General features: G+C 37.3%; 1 protein-coding gene across 3 annotated transcripts in view; it reads right to left on the bottom strand.

Annotated features, from left to right (window-relative positions):
* Rftn2 (raftlin family member 2) overlaps positions 1 to 17831 on the bottom strand; it is a 64520-nt gene that overhangs the window by 15108 nt on the left and 31581 nt on the right. For all 3 annotated transcript variants that reach the window (XM_078017793.1, XM_078017792.1, XM_078017794.1), the window contains 2 exons: positions 11959 to 12080; positions 10052 to 10155 (listed from right to left, as the gene is read on the bottom strand). In XM_078017793.1, the coding sequence (XP_077873919.1) occupies positions 10052 to 10155; positions 11959 to 12080 (226 nt within the window). The remainder of the gene's footprint in view (positions 1 to 10051; positions 10156 to 11958; positions 12081 to 17831) is intronic.

The raw sequence follows: 17831 nt of genomic DNA on the forward strand, positions 1-17831 counted from the left end.
GCAAAGAGTTAGATAGCTATTTATAAAAATAAATGATGAAACCAAAACTAAAAAGGAGTCCTATTGTATAGTTTGATAATATTCTTAGTGATATCTAAATTTTAAAATTATTTTTGTAGGAGGTTATAAGGACAACTGGAATTTCTGCTTAGTCCAATATGTACTTATGATTCAAGCACCTTTGAAACTAAGGAGAAATAATTGGAACTAATGAATAGATAGAAGAGTCTTATTATATCATGTTTGATTGTCCCACAATCAATCGCTGAAACTCTGCTGGAGCTTTTTCCCATTTGGAATGCCCACACCACCACCGCTGGCTGGTCCCATCTTTCTTATCTTTAGAGATTAGCTTTAAGTGTGATCTCTTTCATAAAGCCTTCAAAAATTCTCCAGTTGACCTTTTTTTCAGAGCTCTCATGGATCCTTCTTGTGGAGCTTACCCACTTTCCCTGGTAATATAGTTGCTGACATTTTCCTCCCAACAGAAGTAAACTCCTTGAGGAGTTTTTTCTTCTTTTCTTTCCATCTTTCACATTACTTAGCAGGAAGCTCCCTTTTTAAAAGAAGCTCGGTAATATTTGAAGAATCAAAGAATTTATGAGTATCTGGTCATTTTATCTCTGTGCTAACATATTAATGTGATGGAGCATGCTTTAAAAAAACCATACCAAGTCAGGCGTGGTGGTGCAGTCCTATAATCCCAGTGACTCTGGAGGCTGAGGCAGGGGGACTGCAAGTTCAAGACCAACCTCAGCAATTTAGCAAGGCCCTAAGAACTCAGCGGGACCCTATCTCAAAATAAAATATAAAAAAGGGGCTGGAGATGTGGCTCAGTGCTTAAGCAACCCTGGATTCAATCCCCGGTAACACCCCCTTGCCCCTCCCAAAATTATAACAAGTGAGCAAAGGTTTGCAGCAGAGATGAAAATTAGCTAGGTCTTTTTATAAATATCAATGAACCAAGAAGTTCATTGACATTTAATATGACTGTAACTATTACTTCTCATCTTCATAAAACTTATTCTTTAGGCTCATGACCCTATAATAACTATAGCTGACAGAATTTTATGCTAATTTAGAATTTATTAAAGTGCCTCAAATTATAAAGTCATTTCCTCTTTCCATTTCCTAGTTATTTCAGTGAAGAAAAAATTTTCTTTCTTTTTTTTGGTACTGGCGATTAAACTGAGGGGTGCTTTCATGACTGAACTACATCCCTAGTCCTTTGTATTTTTTTAAATTTTGATATAGGTCTCACTAAGTTATCCAGACTGGCCTTGAACTTGTATAAGTTCATGCCTCAGTCTCCTGAATCTCTAGGATTAAAAGTGTGGGCCACCACACCTAGTGAAGGGGAGAAATTTCTTAAAAATACACAAAAGGCTAAAGACTGATACATTTGCCTATTTTAAAATTTAAACCTTTTTGGAATGGAACCACCATCTGACCCAGCTATCTCACTTCTTTGTTTATATCCAAAGAACTTAAAATCAGCATACTGTAGTCACATCATACTGCAGCCACATCAATGTTTACAGCAGCTCAATTCACAATAGCTAAACTGTGGAAGCAATCTAGATGCCCTTCGGTAGATGAGTGGATAAAGAAACTGTGGTGTAGCTTAAGCCGTAGCGCGCTCGCCTCGCATGCGTGTGGCCTGGGTTCGACCCTCAGCACCACATACAAAGATGTTGTGTCCGCCGAAAGCTTAAAAAATAAATAAATAAAATTTTCTCTCTCTCTCTCTCTCACAAAAAATATTTTAAAAAAAACTGTGGTGTATATGCACAATGGAATATTACTCAGCATTAAAAGAGAATAAAATTATGGCATATGCAGGTAAATAGATGGAGTTGGAGAATATCTCGCTAAGTGAAGTAAGCCAATCCCCAAAAAACCAAAGGCTGAATGTTCTCTCTGATAAGTGGATGCCAATCCATAATGGGGGGAGGGGCGTGGGAAAAATGGAGGAACTGTGATTGGGCAAAAGGAAGGGAGGGGACATGGGGGCAAGAAAGATGGTGAAATGAGATGGGCATTATTACATGTATGACTGCACATGTGGTGTAATGCTACATCATATACAACCAGATAAATGGTTGCTGCAATTGTGTACAATGAATCAAAATGCATTCTGTTGTCATATATACTTAATTAGAATAAATAAATAAATTTAAAAAATAGAACATTTTGTTCATCAAAAGATATCATAGGGCTGTGGGTGTAGCCCAGTAGTAGAACTTGCCTGGCATGTATGAGGCCCTGAGTTCCATCCCCAGCACAACAAGAAAGAATCATAAAAAGAGTAAGGAGACAAGGCACAGAACTAGTGCAAATAACTGCAACCTACATGACTAATAAAAGATATGGTTGTTATATTTAAATAACTCATAAATATAATTTTTAATGTGGGCAAAAGACTTAAACAGATCTTTTAAAGAAAGATCCATGAGGCCAGTAATTAAGTGAAAGCAGCTCATGTAAAAGCATATACATAATATAATTCTATTTCTATAAAGTTAAGACAGGCGAAGCTAAAATGTACTGTTTTGGATGTGATTATAGTGAAAAACCAGGCCTCTAGGTAATGGAAGTGGGTGTGATTGGGAAACATAGGGTGCTGCTAGGGTGTTGGTAATATCCTGTTTTGTGGTTGGTGGTGATTACACGGGTGATTGTTTATAATTATAACATTTGTGTTTTATGCATCTCCTATATGTGTTTTATGCCACAACTGTCTTTTTAATTTTTAATTTTTTATTGGTTAATTATAGATATACACAATATTGGGTTTCATTTTGACATAATTATAAAAGCATGGAATATAATTTGCTTCAATTCAGTCTGTAGTACTTTCCCTCAAAAATTATTCTAAAAGAGCATATTTAATGATGACATGTGAAATATGGTTAACTGATAGAAAACCTCCCTCTATTTTCACATTTGTTCTTTTTGGAAAAATCAGACTTTAATTTTATGGACTTTAGTTTTTAAAAAAAATATTTTTAATTTATTTTTTAGGGGGCTGGGGATGTGGCTCAAGTGGAGGCACGCTCGCCTGACATGCATGCGGCCTGGGTTCAATCCTCAGCACCACATATAAAAACAAAGATGTTGTATCCGCCGAAAACTAAAAAATAAATAATAAAAAATTCTCTCTCTCTTTAAAAAAAATTATTTTTTAGGTGTAAATTGACACAACACAATGCCTTTATTTTTATGTGGTGCTGAGGATCGAACCGGGGTCTCGTCCGTGCAAGGCAAGCTCTCTACCACTGAGCCATAATCCCAGCCCAAATGGACTTTAAATTAGAAGATGGCTTTAGGAATTCATTCACCTGTTCCTACTTTTTTGAATACACCTTGCACATTCCTGACTGCTCTTACTTAAGGTTGCCAGAGAGAGCAAATAATCTGAGGTATTTAAACTTCATATCCTGCCTTCCCTGCACATGACAGAGAAGGAGTTAAAGGGGACCATCTCAAAATGTGCCAAACTGGCTTTCTGATTATTTCAAGCTGAAATCACTTGAGGAACTGGAACTTCAGAAAGAGCCATTTGGTCTGAGTTTCCCTATATGGAGCAAGCCATAAAGATGTTTTTGGGAAGGATGTCCTTCACATACCTGGCTGAAAAATAGCCTTGATCCCCAGACACTGCAAAATGGGACTGCAGTGAACTTCAATAAACAAATTCTTTACAGCAACCCTCATCTTCTACCAGCTTCTACCCTGCCCCTATATATCTCTTAAACTCCCTAGAAGTACTCCCCTAATCCAGGTGTCTATTTGTACTGTCATTCCTTCATGAGTCTGTTGTTCTTTGTCTAAAAATCATTATGCTTTAGTCATTTCTTCAGACTCACCCCCTTGTGAAGATCCCCATGCACATATGAAATTAACAAAACCTTTATTCTTTTCTCTTATTAAACAGCTCTTTATTAATTGGGTTTCCAGATCCACCAAAGAGCCTACAGTAACATCTATCCCTTACACAGACATTACCACCTAAATACCACATTTTTTATGTGGGGGTTGGGGGCGGTAACTAGAGGGTTTACTCAGGGGTACTTTCATTCTTCTTTTTTTAATATTTATTTTTTAGTTGGACACAATATCATATTTATTTATTTATTTATTTAATGTGGTGCTGAGGTTCGAACCCAGGGCCTCACACATGCTAGGCTAGGCGAGCTCTCTACCACTGAGCCACAACCTCAGTGATGCTTTCATTCATAATATTGGGCTTCATTTTGACATAATTATAAAAGCATGGAATATAATTTGCTTCAAAGAAACTAAATAGTAAACCTGAATAACTTATTATGTATTTTTCTGATTACTTTTCTTCCTTATATCCATTAATTAATTGTCATAGTTTAGCATTTGCAACTCATAAGTGAGTGGACTCTTAGCTTCTTTTTTTAAACTTTTTTTTTTTTATTTTTTAGGTGTAGATGGACACAACACAATGCCTTTATTTTTATGTGGTGCTGAGGATTGAACCGGGGTCCTGCGTGTGCAAGGCGAGCGCCCTACCACTGAGCCACAATCCCAGCCTGAATTCTTAGCTTTTAAAAAGCAAAATTATAAAATTACATTTTAGTTTGCAACTTTGTAGATTTGTTGCTTAGTCACAAATTTCTTTGTCTTCTGACTCTAATTTGTTTCTCAGGTATTAGTGTGTATGCATTAAAAAAAAAAAAAAGAAAAGAAAAAGGCATGAGCTGGGGTTGTGGCTCAGTGGTAGAGCACTTCCTCACATATGTGAGGCACTGGGTTCGATCCTTAGCACCACATAAAAACAAACAAAGAAATTGTGCTCATGTAGAACTACAAAATATTTTTTAAAAAGCACTACCACAATTAGTGCCTCCATCCCAACTCATAAAATGTTAAAAATGTAAGTTCAGATGAACAAGAGTGATGATAATGAGGAATACAGGGCATATAATGACAAACTGGCTACGGAAAAATATGCTCTCTGTCAAAATGCTCCTCACAGCAAGATTACCATGAGTTTAACTCACTGTGGGACTATGTGATACTGTTACCAGAATTTAAATTAGAAAGGAAGAGAACTGCATTGAAATGGATCAAATCCCAGCTTCTCCCTGGACTGAATATAAATATGCAAGTCCTGCTTTGACTGCCACAGGAGGATTTAGAGAACGTTATTGGGACACAGAAGTGACTCCGCAGGCTGTAGTGCTTCTGAGCTGTGCTGCTCACAAGGCTATTGAGCCTCCTGAATGGGCAGGAGAAAGGAAGAGCAGGGCTCCAGACACCACAGGGAGAAGACGATTCTTTTTTTTATTATTCACATCTTGTCTTTAGAGATTACACTTAAAAAAAATTCTCAGTAGAGTATAACTTTATTCAATTGTGCCCAAAAGCTTCTGCCTTTTCAGATATAAATGAGGGTGTATCCTTTGGCTTTTCCTTCCATATTATTCCTGTGATTTTTTTTTTCCTTTTTGTTTTTTGGACTGGGGATTGAACCCAAGGGTGCTCTACTACTGAGCTACATCTCCAGTTCTTTTTATTTTGATACAGGTTCTTGTTAATTTGCTGAAACTGGCCTTCAACTTGTGATTCTCCTGCCTCAGCTTCCCAAGTTGCTGGAACTATAGGTGTATGCTATTACACCCAGCTATTCGTGTGATTTTTAAAAAGTCAGTATCATGAGCTTCTAGCTCAGCTAATTTGGTCTTCCACTAAATTTGTCTCAAAGACTTTAATGTCAATTTTCACCTTTGTTTCTTAGAAAAAGGATCCGCCCATTGGTATAATTACAGTGATGATGGTTAAAAAGGGATATGACATATTTTCAGGGTTGACAACAATAAACCTAGATAATGCAGAGAGATCAGATTACAATATGTTCCCATGGTAATGCAGTGTTAAACCTTGGTGATGTGATACTGCTTAAGAAAATGAATCTTAGAGACAGGGGGGAAATATTTTTATGTAATGTGATAATAGGATATGTTTTAGTAAAGAGGGAAATTAGGGGAAATGCCATTCAAGTATAGCTTAGGTGATTAGAAAGAGTAGGAGAGAGTTGAAATGCTGAAGACACTATTGTTACACACTAAACAAACACATTTAAGGAAGGAAGTTTTCACCAAAAGTGGTTCTAAGCTATATTATCAGACATGTGGGGCAAAAAAAGAACATGACATTTGTTTTTTGGGTGTTAGGAGTATATCTTTATGATGTTGCATTTATTTCTGTTGCTTTTATTGACTTATAACCCACAATGCTGATTTTGTATATGGCAAACTAGTATTTGAATTTTCTGAAACATCCTTGTTTAGGACAAGACAAGCTCTCATGATTGAACATTTGGTTTCAACTTATTAGGGATTTTGGTTCTGTTAAAGGTGTAGGCCCCAAAATAATAGCTCTAATTTATTAGCCTAATATACTCAGGCCCTGTGTAGGTACTTTGCATATATTATCTTCCTTAATCAAATGTTAATTCACTAGAGGTGACATTCTTATACAATTTTCCAGTAAGGAAACTAAGCCTTAAAGAGGTTAGGTGTCAAATGGACAGAACTGGAATCTATTGTGCTAAGTAAAATGAACCAATCCAAAAAACCAAAGGCTGAATATTCTCTCTGATATTTGGATGCTAAGATACAATAAGCAGGGTTGGTAGGGAAGAATAGAGGTACTTCGGATTAGACAAAGGGGAATGTAGGGAAGGGAGGGAGGGTTGGAATAGGAAAGACAGTAGAATGAATCTAACATTACTTTCCTGTGTTCATATATGAATATATAACCAGTGTAACGCCATATTATGTACAACCACAAAAATGGAAAATTATATTCCATGTATGTATAATATATTAAAATACATTATACTATCATATATAGATAAAAATAACAAATAAAAAATTAAAAAATAAAAAGAGGTTAGGTACCTCACTCAAAGTCATACAACTAGAAAAAAGTAAAGCTACTGTGGCTGGGGTTGCTGCTCAGTGGTAGAGCGCTTGCCTAGCATGTGTGAGGCACTGGGTTCGATTCTCAGTACCACATATAAATAAATAAATAAATAAAGGTCCATTGACAACTAAAAAAATATTTTTTTAAAAAGTAAAGCTACAATTAAACAAGATCTACTTGGCTTCCAAGTCTGGGCTCTTAACCATTCTAGTTTCAGAGCTAAAAAACTTTAGGCTCTATCATACTTGATCAAGATCAACTATGTGTAATTTTTCTTTATATTTAAAGATGACAGGACTTTCAGTGATTACTTTCTTTCTGTGTACTGAGGGAGCTAAGAACAGCATTTGAACAAGAATGAAAAGGCGGAGGATAAGCAGTTTTCACCAACAATCCTCATTACCAGATAACAACAGTGAATCTTAACCTTCATCTTATGTTGTCTTTGTTGAAGTCATAGACACAAATCACAAAATGTAAAGGAACAAAATAAACATTCAATGCACAAAGTTCCCTGGCCTGCAAAGGAAGAGTAGACACTGTATGTTGTGGTGTGCCTTCTGGCATAAGGACAATTGGTGTTCAAGTACAGTTTTCTACTTCCCTCTCTCCAGCACCAGGGCAGATTCCTAAGCAACAATCTGCTAAATGGTGATGCTCCCCTGAATCCCCTTAGTATTTGAAGATCCTGTTTCACTTTGACAGCCTTAATCCTCTTCTTTTTAACACTCCTATAGAACCTATAGACTAAAGTTCCTCATCTAGCCCTTGATTAGTTACTGGATTATATTATATAATATGTAAGTTTGACCTTCTCCATCCAGCATGAAAGCTCTTGGCTATGTCCTGAACTAAATGTAAACTTAACCCTCTCACAAGCACCTTCAGAGCCAGACACCATGTGTAGCTTCCACATCTTTTTGTTAGTTGATAGACTTTTTGCTTTTTAACTCTGATTTTAAAAACGCATATTTATTATAAAAACCAAATTTAAAAAAGTTTAAAGACAAAGAAATCCTCAATTCCTTTTCCTGACAGCTAATCATTCACTAGAATTTGCTATATAGCCTTTCAAAGTTTTGCTTAGATATATTAAAAATACATAAATTGTAAAAATTGGGATTGTGCTCTGAAATCATCCTAAAAGTTGTCCTTAAAAGACTAAAAAATTCTCAGTGGTTATCATAGAAAGAATTCTATGACAATGCATATATGTATCTATTCATTATTTTTTCTCAGTTTCATACTCTTCCATAGTTTGAGTACTTCATAACTTTTTTACCCAGTTTCAAAATCACAGACTAAATAAGAAACTAGCTCCTTTGCCATTCTAGTGAAGATAAGCTTTCACAGGGAAGGCATAGAAAATCTACTTTTGTGACTCCTTAATGGCTTAGAGGATCTAGGGTACAGGGGAAACTTAAATGGTGGTGAGGTTCTGGAGCCTCCCTCCCTCCCTCTGATCTAGAAACAATATACTGCCATCTCAACGCCGTGGGTCTCTCAAGAACTCAGTGCAGATTGTGACCTTAACTATTTTGGCACAAGGGGGTCAAATCAAGTGCAGCTTCATGCTTCCCAGGGGAGTTTAACTACTGAACTACATCCCCAGCCTTTTAAAAAAAATTGTTTTAAAATTTTGAAACAGAGTCTTGCTGAGTTGCTTAGGCTGGCCTCAAACTTGCAATCTACCTCTTGGGAGTTGCTAGGATTATAATCATGTACTACCATGCCTGGCCTGAAGCCCAAATCTTAAGAATTAGTGTTGTATTGTGACTTGATAGGTATGTCACAGATAGAAAAAGTCGGGAAATAATGCTTCAGGGAGTTGTCACTCAATTCGAGAATAGTTACAATAGATAGCCTAGAAGAAAAACTGATTAATCACTTCACTTCTCTCTCTCTCTCTCTCTCTCTCTCTCTCTCTCTCTCTTTTTCTTTGCTGCTGTTGTTCTTATGCTTCAGTGTCTTCACTTTGTATCCTTCTTAAATCCTATCCCTAACCCCTCTTCCTTCTGAAGATGTGGAGTTTTTAAATAAAGATATGTCAATCAAATGTTTTTAGATTGTGGGAATGCTAGATAGTGGCAGGGCCAAGTTGCTACACTGGGAAAACCAGAAAAGGTGAAAAGGATAAGTGAGATACAGAACGAGGAGAAGCTGCTTCCCGTAGTCACACCTGACTATCACTCAGAATGTGTGGAACCATGCTTAACTCTGCAAATGGGGAAGGCCCCTTTGGTTAAGTGGTACTGTGCTATCCTGGGTAAGTAATTACCAGCCCAGTCACAGCAGTCCTGGCAATCAGTCATTTTCTGGATGCCAAAGACATCAGAGGGAACATCTTTGGGTTGAAGGGCTAGCAATCCATTTTATACAGAGGATTTAATTGGTGTCTCTCAAAAACAAATTAAAATTAAAGTTCGGTGGTTCAATTTTTCCCTCCCAGTAAAGTTAGTAAAAGGAGAAAAGAAAAAGGAAAAGTTAGTACTGTGAAGTTTTGACATTTTGGTTTTAATGTAGATATTTTGGTGGAAACAGCAAGTAAGTAAGTCCATGCTTTAGGGGAAAACTAACCAACTTTGGTGGAGGGGAGGATGGAGGCAGAAATACTTCTCTACCCTTGCCTGTTCTAGGCCCTACTTACTGCAGCCCTAAATCTGGCTGTGAGCTGGGGATGAGAGCATTTTGCACATGTAGTGCTGAAATCTGTTCATCTGTAACATGAAGGGATTTAATTTGTTAATCTCCAAAGTCCATAATATCAAATTAGCAATTTGCTGAAAAGATTTTTGTAGAGTTTTTTTTTTGTACTGGGGATTGAACTCAGGAGCACTTGAACACTGAGCCACATGGTCAGCCCTATTTTATATTTTATTTAGAGATAGGATCTCACTGAGTTGCTTAGCATGTCAGTTGCTTGCTGAAGCTGGCTTTGAACTTGCGATCCTCCTGTTGCAGCCTCCAGAGCTGCTGGGTTTTTAGGCATGTGCCTGGCTGATTTTTGTAGGTTTTAGGCAGGCATTTGTTAAACAAATTGTAAACTTATTTTAGAATTAAATGAGAGCAGAAAAGGATACTTTTGCATTACCTGTCATGTCTCAATATGGGTGTAGGCAACACGCTTGTCAGGAGCCATCCAAATTCAGCCAGAGTGTGTAGCAGAGGGCCATAATCTGTTTTGATTTCACAGCCCTGCATAAATAAGCGTAAGAGTTCACAATCTAATGGCAAAGACAGTTACATAAGTAAATTTCAGTTACACAAGTAAAGCCAGTTACACAAGTAAATCTGACAAGGTTGATGGGTATTATGACAAAGGAAGTTCATTCTCTATTATGTACAATTTCATGGGGCTGCCAGATTACTGGGTTCATTTTCTGCTACTGCTGCCTTCAAACTATTGAACCAAGTTAAAAATGCTGGGAATGGGGTTGGGGATGTGGCTCAAGCGGTAGCGTGCTTGCCTGGCATGCACGGGGTGCTGGGTTCGATCCTCAGCACCACATAAAAATAAAATAAAGATGTTGTGTCTACTGAAAACTAAAAAATAAATATTAAAAAAATGCTGGGAGTGGAGAGTGGGAGTTTGGATCTTCCTTTGGTTTTGATAGAGCATGGGGACTTATAATCTACATTTAAAAATTTTTTTATATACACAATGGAATATAACTTAGCCTTAAAGAAGAATGAAATTATGGCATTTACAGGTAAATGAATGGAGCTGTGGAATATCATTCTAAGTGAAATAAGCCAAATCCAAAAAACCAAAGGCCAAATGTTTTCTCTGATAAGCTGATAATGATCCATATTGGGGCATGAGGGAAGAATGGAGGAACTTTGGATTTGGCAAAAGGGGAGTGAGGGGAGGGGAGGAGGTGTCAAGGTGGGAAGGATGGTGGATTGAGACAGACATTATTACCCTGTACACATGTGGGATTACATGACCCATGTGACTCTGTACCATGTACAGCCAGAAGAATGAGAAGCTGTGCTCCATTTGTATACAATGTGTGAAAATGAATTCTACTGTCATGTATAACTAATTAGGACAAATTTAAGAAATTAAAATAAGATAGTAAACATAAAAAACAATTTCTAGGGGATTTGGATGCAAGTACTTTATGAAGCATATTTAGGGGAATGAGGATGAAAGTTTAGAGTGAGGACTGAGTAGTGAGGGAGGGAGGAACTTGGCTGTATTTTTTTTTTTTTTTGCTGCTTTTTATTCATTTGGAATTTGTTTTTTAAAACTGAAAACTTCACTTCTTCCCCTCAAACCTCCCACACGCCCAGTGAAATTCCTAGTCACTTTGAAAATGGGCTATGTCTCTCTAACCTTTGTAAGGCTAGGAAGACACAAGTGTCACTGTAGGAGCCCATCAGCGAGGGCCATATACACATAACAGAGTATACCTGAATTCAGTCTGTCCACCTCAAGGGCAGTCCATTCGGTGACATCTGAATTCAGAGTGCATAACATCAGCAGCAATGTCATCTCTGATTATGAAGGACAATGCTGTGTGTACATATTTGGCCTGGTAAGAAAGAGAACACCTTTCGGATATTTTTGCTTTCAAAAGTCAATTCATAAAGTTAAGAAAAGTCAGTCACATTGGTTGCTTGGAGAGAAAATGCTTAGTTGAGTGACTGATTTTTTTTTTTTTTTTGCTTTCAACCAGTTGTCATGGCATTGTGTAAAGAGAATCTCAGTGCCAGGAGACTGTGTTTAAGGTGAGAATTCCAAGTTTTTGGAACCTCCTGCTATTTATGAAAAGATTTTATTTTGCTATCTTACAAAAAAATTAGCATTGAAGAAAACACATTACTTTCAACATTGGGTAAAGGGTATGAAAGAAATTTTTTATGGATTTGTGATAAAATTCCAAACTATGGTCAAATCTGGGTTTAAGGATTCTACATGTTTCAGCAATGAAGGTCTCCAACATGTGAAATAAATATAAAGGTAAGGGTAAAATGTTAGAGACTGCAGCTCACCTCAATGACAGTCCATTGTTCTACTACAATGGCATCATTTCCTTTCCTGTTAGAACCTGGAATGCCAGAGCCTTCTTCTTCATAGATAAAAAATCCTTCCAAAGATTTGGGCAAATGGTCCCCTGTGAGGAAAAGCATACAATTAAGAAGAGTTATAAATATTAAAAGATTCTAAAGATTGTCTAAGTCCTTAAGTCATACTTATAGGAAGCTGGGAGAAAAACATTTCAGTTAAAAACATATCACTTAAAAACATATTTTGACTGAATCAAACATTCTTTTTGAAGATTTTCTTTTCCTCCTAAAGGCAAAGACAATTTTGTACTTCACTGAATTAAAATCAAAGTATCCACATTAAAACTATGGTAACAGAAATAGGATTAAATAATGTGATACAATGAGAAACGAGTAGAAAATAAACCTAAAAATCATCTGGAAATGATCTTTAGCTTGAAATCAAATTTTGGTTTCTGCTCTACATGTTATGTTATACCCTATGACAAACAATATAAACATTAATTCTTGAAATTGAAGGTATGATATTAAAATCAATGCAAGGCAAATTCTTTAAGAAATACAAACACAGAACAATTCTTTACCTCAGTGATGCATTAAAAAAAGAACACCCCAAAGCCCCCAAAATAAACAGTGACAGGAAGACCCTAAACAGAAGTCATTGTCAAAAGAATTCCTGCTGGGAAGGAAGTTTTAGGGGAGGGCCTCTCTGACTTTTTCTTGAATAGCTGACAATAACCAGCTGGCCTAAACCAAACTGACTTTGTAGACTTTCTTTTGTCTCTTGTTTTGCAATGGAAGACATTTTTCCCATAGTCATGTGAGGGTTAAACATGGTTTTTATGCAGCACAATGTCACAATGAAGTTTCCCTGGTTGACAGTTCTCTAAATAATAAAGGACTTCAATATTTTCAAATGACATTTTAAGCTTAAAGATAACATGGGCAAAAGTGATTTCAGTATGATTTTCTGTATTAATTTTCATTAACAGGCTATTGAACTTTTAGATAAGTAAAACATTCTTACATTTTTTTAAAACATCACTCATATTTAGGGTAGAATATCACAAAGAATTTATATTTTTCAGATTTGTGCCTGAACAAAGTAACAGTTAATTTACTAGTTGGAATTGGTTCTCTACTTACAGTATATGTACCACCTCCTTTAAATTTACTTATCTACCATTAGAGCAAAGTAACTAGCAGAATCAAATCCAGACAATTTTTAAAGTGGTATATGCCCTAAGTCATTTTTTGGAATTGGGGGTATGAGTTTTAAAAATAATTTTTACTGCAATATTATGTAGATCATTACAATCTACCTTTTATTTCTGTTGGGATTATGTAATATGAAAATCACAGGTGTTGTAACTCTCAATATTGTGATACATAGTATTTCTGTACTTTTTAGGTTTTAAAGAAAGAATGAAATACAACACAATACTAAATGGAAATTTACAAAAGAGACTCAGTGTTATGCAACTACGTGGATGAATTGCAGAGATACTATGGTGAATAAAAGAAGCTAGTTTCAAAAGAATATACTCTGTAGAGAGTATTCAACTGTGTGAGGATCAAGAACAGGCACAATTGATGATGATGATAAAAGCAGAATGATGTGTATTTCTGAGCTGGGAGGAGAAGGGCTGAGAAGGAAGGGTCATGGGAAGACCCTCTGAGATGCCAGGAATGTTCTATAATTTGTACAATTATTTGTAATAATTCCACTGTACACATAAGATCAATGCACTTTACTATGTGTATGTTGCATGTCAGTTAAAAATAAAGGTCCTTTCTTGTTTTAAAGGTCCCCAGTGCTCCTAACTAGCTCTCTTAGGATCTATACCAGGCTCCAGAACTACTGAAGTCTGACACTTCCACAGGAGTGAGTTCTGAAGATTTCTTAAGAAATTCTCCCAGAAATGGCAGCTAGGGATGGTGGCAGGGAAGGACCTATAAGGACTTCACCTTTAGATTGTTCAGTGTTAAATCTTCGAGCTGACAGGGAGAGATGATAATTCTGAACAATTGCCTAATAACTGTCTCCTCAGGGAAATCACCTGTTAACATTACACAATCCAAAGCAAACTTTCTAACCAATGTGCCTTGGCCCACTAGTGTCTGAGACCAAAGTGACAGGTATGCCAAAATACAGGGCGCCATCTCCTGCCCAGAGCAGCTTCATCCACTCATACCCATGTGCCTTACAGTAGTACCATTTTCCGTGCATGTGATATGAAAAAATTACAAAGCACTGGCCTGACTCATTGTTTCTCAACAATAAAAAGATTTTTAGCCAAATACTACCACTAGCAAATGAAAGTGATATTGTATCCTTGAAGGATGATCTCCAAGCACAGTTGAAATGATCCCTTTTAAAGTCTAATGTTATATCATCTCACTCCAGTAAGATTGGCAGCCACTATGAAGTCAAACAACAACAAGTGCTGGCGAGGATGTGGAGAAAAGGGTACACTTGTACATTGCTGGTGGGACTGCAAATTGGTGCGGCCAATTTGGAAAGCAGTATGGAGATTCCTGGGAAAGCTGGGAATGGAACCACCATTTGACCCTGCTATTGCCCTTCTCGGACTATTCCCTGAAGACCTTAAAAGAGCATGCTACAGGGATACTGCCACATCGATGTTCATAGCAGCACAATTCACAATAGCTAGACTGTGGAACCAACCCAGATGCCCTTCAATAGATGAATGGATAAAAAAAATGTGGCATTTATACACCATGGAATATTACGCAGCACTTAAAAACGACAAAATCATGGAATTTGCAGGGAAATGGATGGCACTAGAGCAGATTATGCTTAGTGAAGCTAGCCAATCCCTAAAAAACAAATACCAAATGTCTTCTTTGATATAATGAGAACAACTATGAACAGAGCAGGGAGGAAGAGCAGGAAGAAAAGATTAACATTAAACAGAGACATGAGATGGGAGGGAAAGGGAGAGAAAAGGGAAATTGCATGGAAATTAAAGGAGACCCTCATTGCTATACAAAATTACATATAAGAGGTTGTGAGGGGAATGGGAAAATAAACAAGGAGAGAAATGAATTACAGTAGATGGGGTAGAGAGAGAAGATGGGAGGGAAGGGGAGGGGGGATAGTAGGGGATAGGAAAGGTAGCAGAATACAACAATTACTAATAGGGCATTATGTAAAATTGTGGATGTGTAACCGACGAGATTCTGCAATCTGCATTTGGGGTAAAATTGGGAGTTCATAACCCTCTTCAATCTAATGTATGAAATACGATATGTCAAGAGCTTTGTAATGTTGTGAACAACCAATAAAAAAAATAAAGTCTAATGTTATGTCTTAAAAGTGCACTCAGACTTTGCATTCATGAGGCTGGGGGGCAGGAGGATCACAAATTTGAGGACAGTCTGGGCAAAACATCCTGTCTCAAAAAAAAAAAAAAAAAGTTCTGTGGATGTAGCAGAGTACTAAAGCACCCTGGTGTTCAATCCTTAGTACCTAAAACAAAACAAAACAAAACAACAAACCAAACAAAAACATCCAAAACCAAAAAACAAAACTTGACACTCTGTTCAAATATATTCATCTTATCTAAAAAAGAAAATCTCTTCCATTCTACCCCCATCTTAAAGTAATATTGATACTCTATAAGAGATTTATCTTGCAAATTTGTGAATGTGAATACCCCCTGGGACAAAGATGCATATCCTGAGAATACCTTGGTTAGAAATATTCAAGCTTGGAGGATTACCAAGGAATGGTTTGTTAAATGTGCGATATTATATACTCATTTTAGCTAGGTATGACATTGACATTCCTCTAAATGTAAGAAAAGATAATATTTCATTTAGTATTTTTGGTCCATGTGTCATTTGTGTTATTAAATTGTCCAGGGGGTGGGCCCAGGACCATCTTTGAAGTGGAGAGCAGGCACATATGCTGTCATTCTGCAGTTCCAGTATGTCCATTTTGTTTCCAAAACAAATCTCAGCTTATCTACTTCTCTCCATCTCTACCATCATCTCTCTAAAGATTTTTAATATCCTCTAAACAACCTTACCACTTCCACTCTTGCCCTTGGTGATCCAGTTCCTGAAATGAGATTGAATAATTGTCTTTAAAAATGCAAATCATATCATGATTCCCTCTTCAAATACTCAACAAATGAATTGAAATAAACATACTGGCTTGATGGTTAAGAGCATACACTCCACCTACGTGGCCCTACCCTTTCTAGTTGTGTAAAAATGTGCTCATTATTTAATACCTGTGTGCCTCTGTTTCCTCACATGTAAAAGAGGAATAATCATACCTTATCTCACAGAGTTGCTGTGGGGATTAAAAGAGTTGGTCAATGTTCAGTATTTGGAACAATGCAGGCGTATACTAAGTACATCTTACTCATTAGCTCTTGTTATTGCTTTTTTGACAGTACAAGACTGCATAGACTGGTTGCTGCTTGCCTCTTCCACTTTGTCTAGGGCCATTTTTTCTCTTACCTATCCTGCTCTAGCAACATAGGTCTTCCCCTGATTCCTCTTTCCTGCCTTCTGGTCTTTGTGCATTTGGAGGTGTTTCTGCTGCCTAGAATGCTCCCCTCCTGGTTCTCACAGGCCTGCTCCTTTCTAGTACCCTAATCTCAGGGTAATTACTACCTTCTTGGACAGGACCTCCTGAGTACCCCTTCAAGTATGTTCTCGTCTGGTACTCTTGCCACAGTCCTGTTTCTTAATTTTTAAATTAGGTAAATACATTTTTGATACCTTCATAACCAGTGTCTGATGCCGCATGCTAGTTTCTGAGTGTAGCACAGACATCCATTTTACTCATTATTGTAAACCCAGTGACTAGCACAGGGCCTGTCATAAACATACATGTAAAATAAGGAAATATACGTTTCAATGTTATTACTTCATCTCACTCTTCAATGTGATACTTTGAAATGAACATCAAGAGAAGTCTGAAAAGAGTTCACAAAAAATCAAAATGTAGCCCCTAAAAGGTAGCACACTAAGGTGGAGAAAGACTATGCTCTGAAATGATGGGGTCATTTGGTAGGCTAGGGAAGAGTAGGAACTTCAGGTGTGTGTGTGTGTGTGTGTGTGTGTGTGTGTGTGTGTGTGTGTGTGTGTCTTTCTGTGTCCCAGGGGCTTTTTAAAACAGAAAAGGCGTTCATAGTAAGTGTAAAAGGACATCACACAGGAGTTTCACAGCTCTTACAACTTTTACATCATAATCCTGCTAAAGTAGAAAACTTTTTAAAAAGAGTTTCCCCCCTCTCTTTCTGTATCTAGGGAAAGCTATTTTATTCAGTGTGATTTGTGAGGTAATATATTTAAATTTCTGAGCAATGTCTGGATTTGTACTTTCATTTCTCATGGTGAGCTGATTTCTGACAGTATTTGGGAAGAGGACAAAAACAAGATAGAACAAAATAACATTGTCTCCTATGTGCTTTAGATGTCAGGCATCAAACATCCCAGAACAAAGCAACCAATTCAGCCCTGCTTCCTCTGTCTTGCTTCTCACAGTGACACAGACATTGGTCACAATTTCCCCTCTGCAGCTTCCCTGCATACTCCTAGGGAAGTCTTGAATGACACACCCAGTGGCCAGACCCCACAGACTGAGGTGGCTTGGTAGGGGCTTGGCATAGTGTGCAATGTAAAATGTCTAATGAGGCATTCCAGAGCTGCTGAGGGGGGAGAGTCTCCCCGGGGGCTTTCTAAATAATTCTGAGGCTTTTAGAACAAAAGCCCCACAGAGTCTCTGGTTGGCAACTGCTGTGGCTAATTTTATTTTCATCAGGCAAGGCCCATGGCAGGGGTGCCTGAGGGAGACTGTGAAGAGTATTTTCGGTTTT

This window comes from Ictidomys tridecemlineatus, chromosome 7 (genome assembly GCF_052094955.1).
Source record: "Ictidomys tridecemlineatus isolate mIctTri1 chromosome 7, mIctTri1.hap1, whole genome shotgun sequence".
Lineage (NCBI taxonomy): Eukaryota > Metazoa > Chordata > Mammalia > Rodentia > Sciuridae > Ictidomys > Ictidomys tridecemlineatus.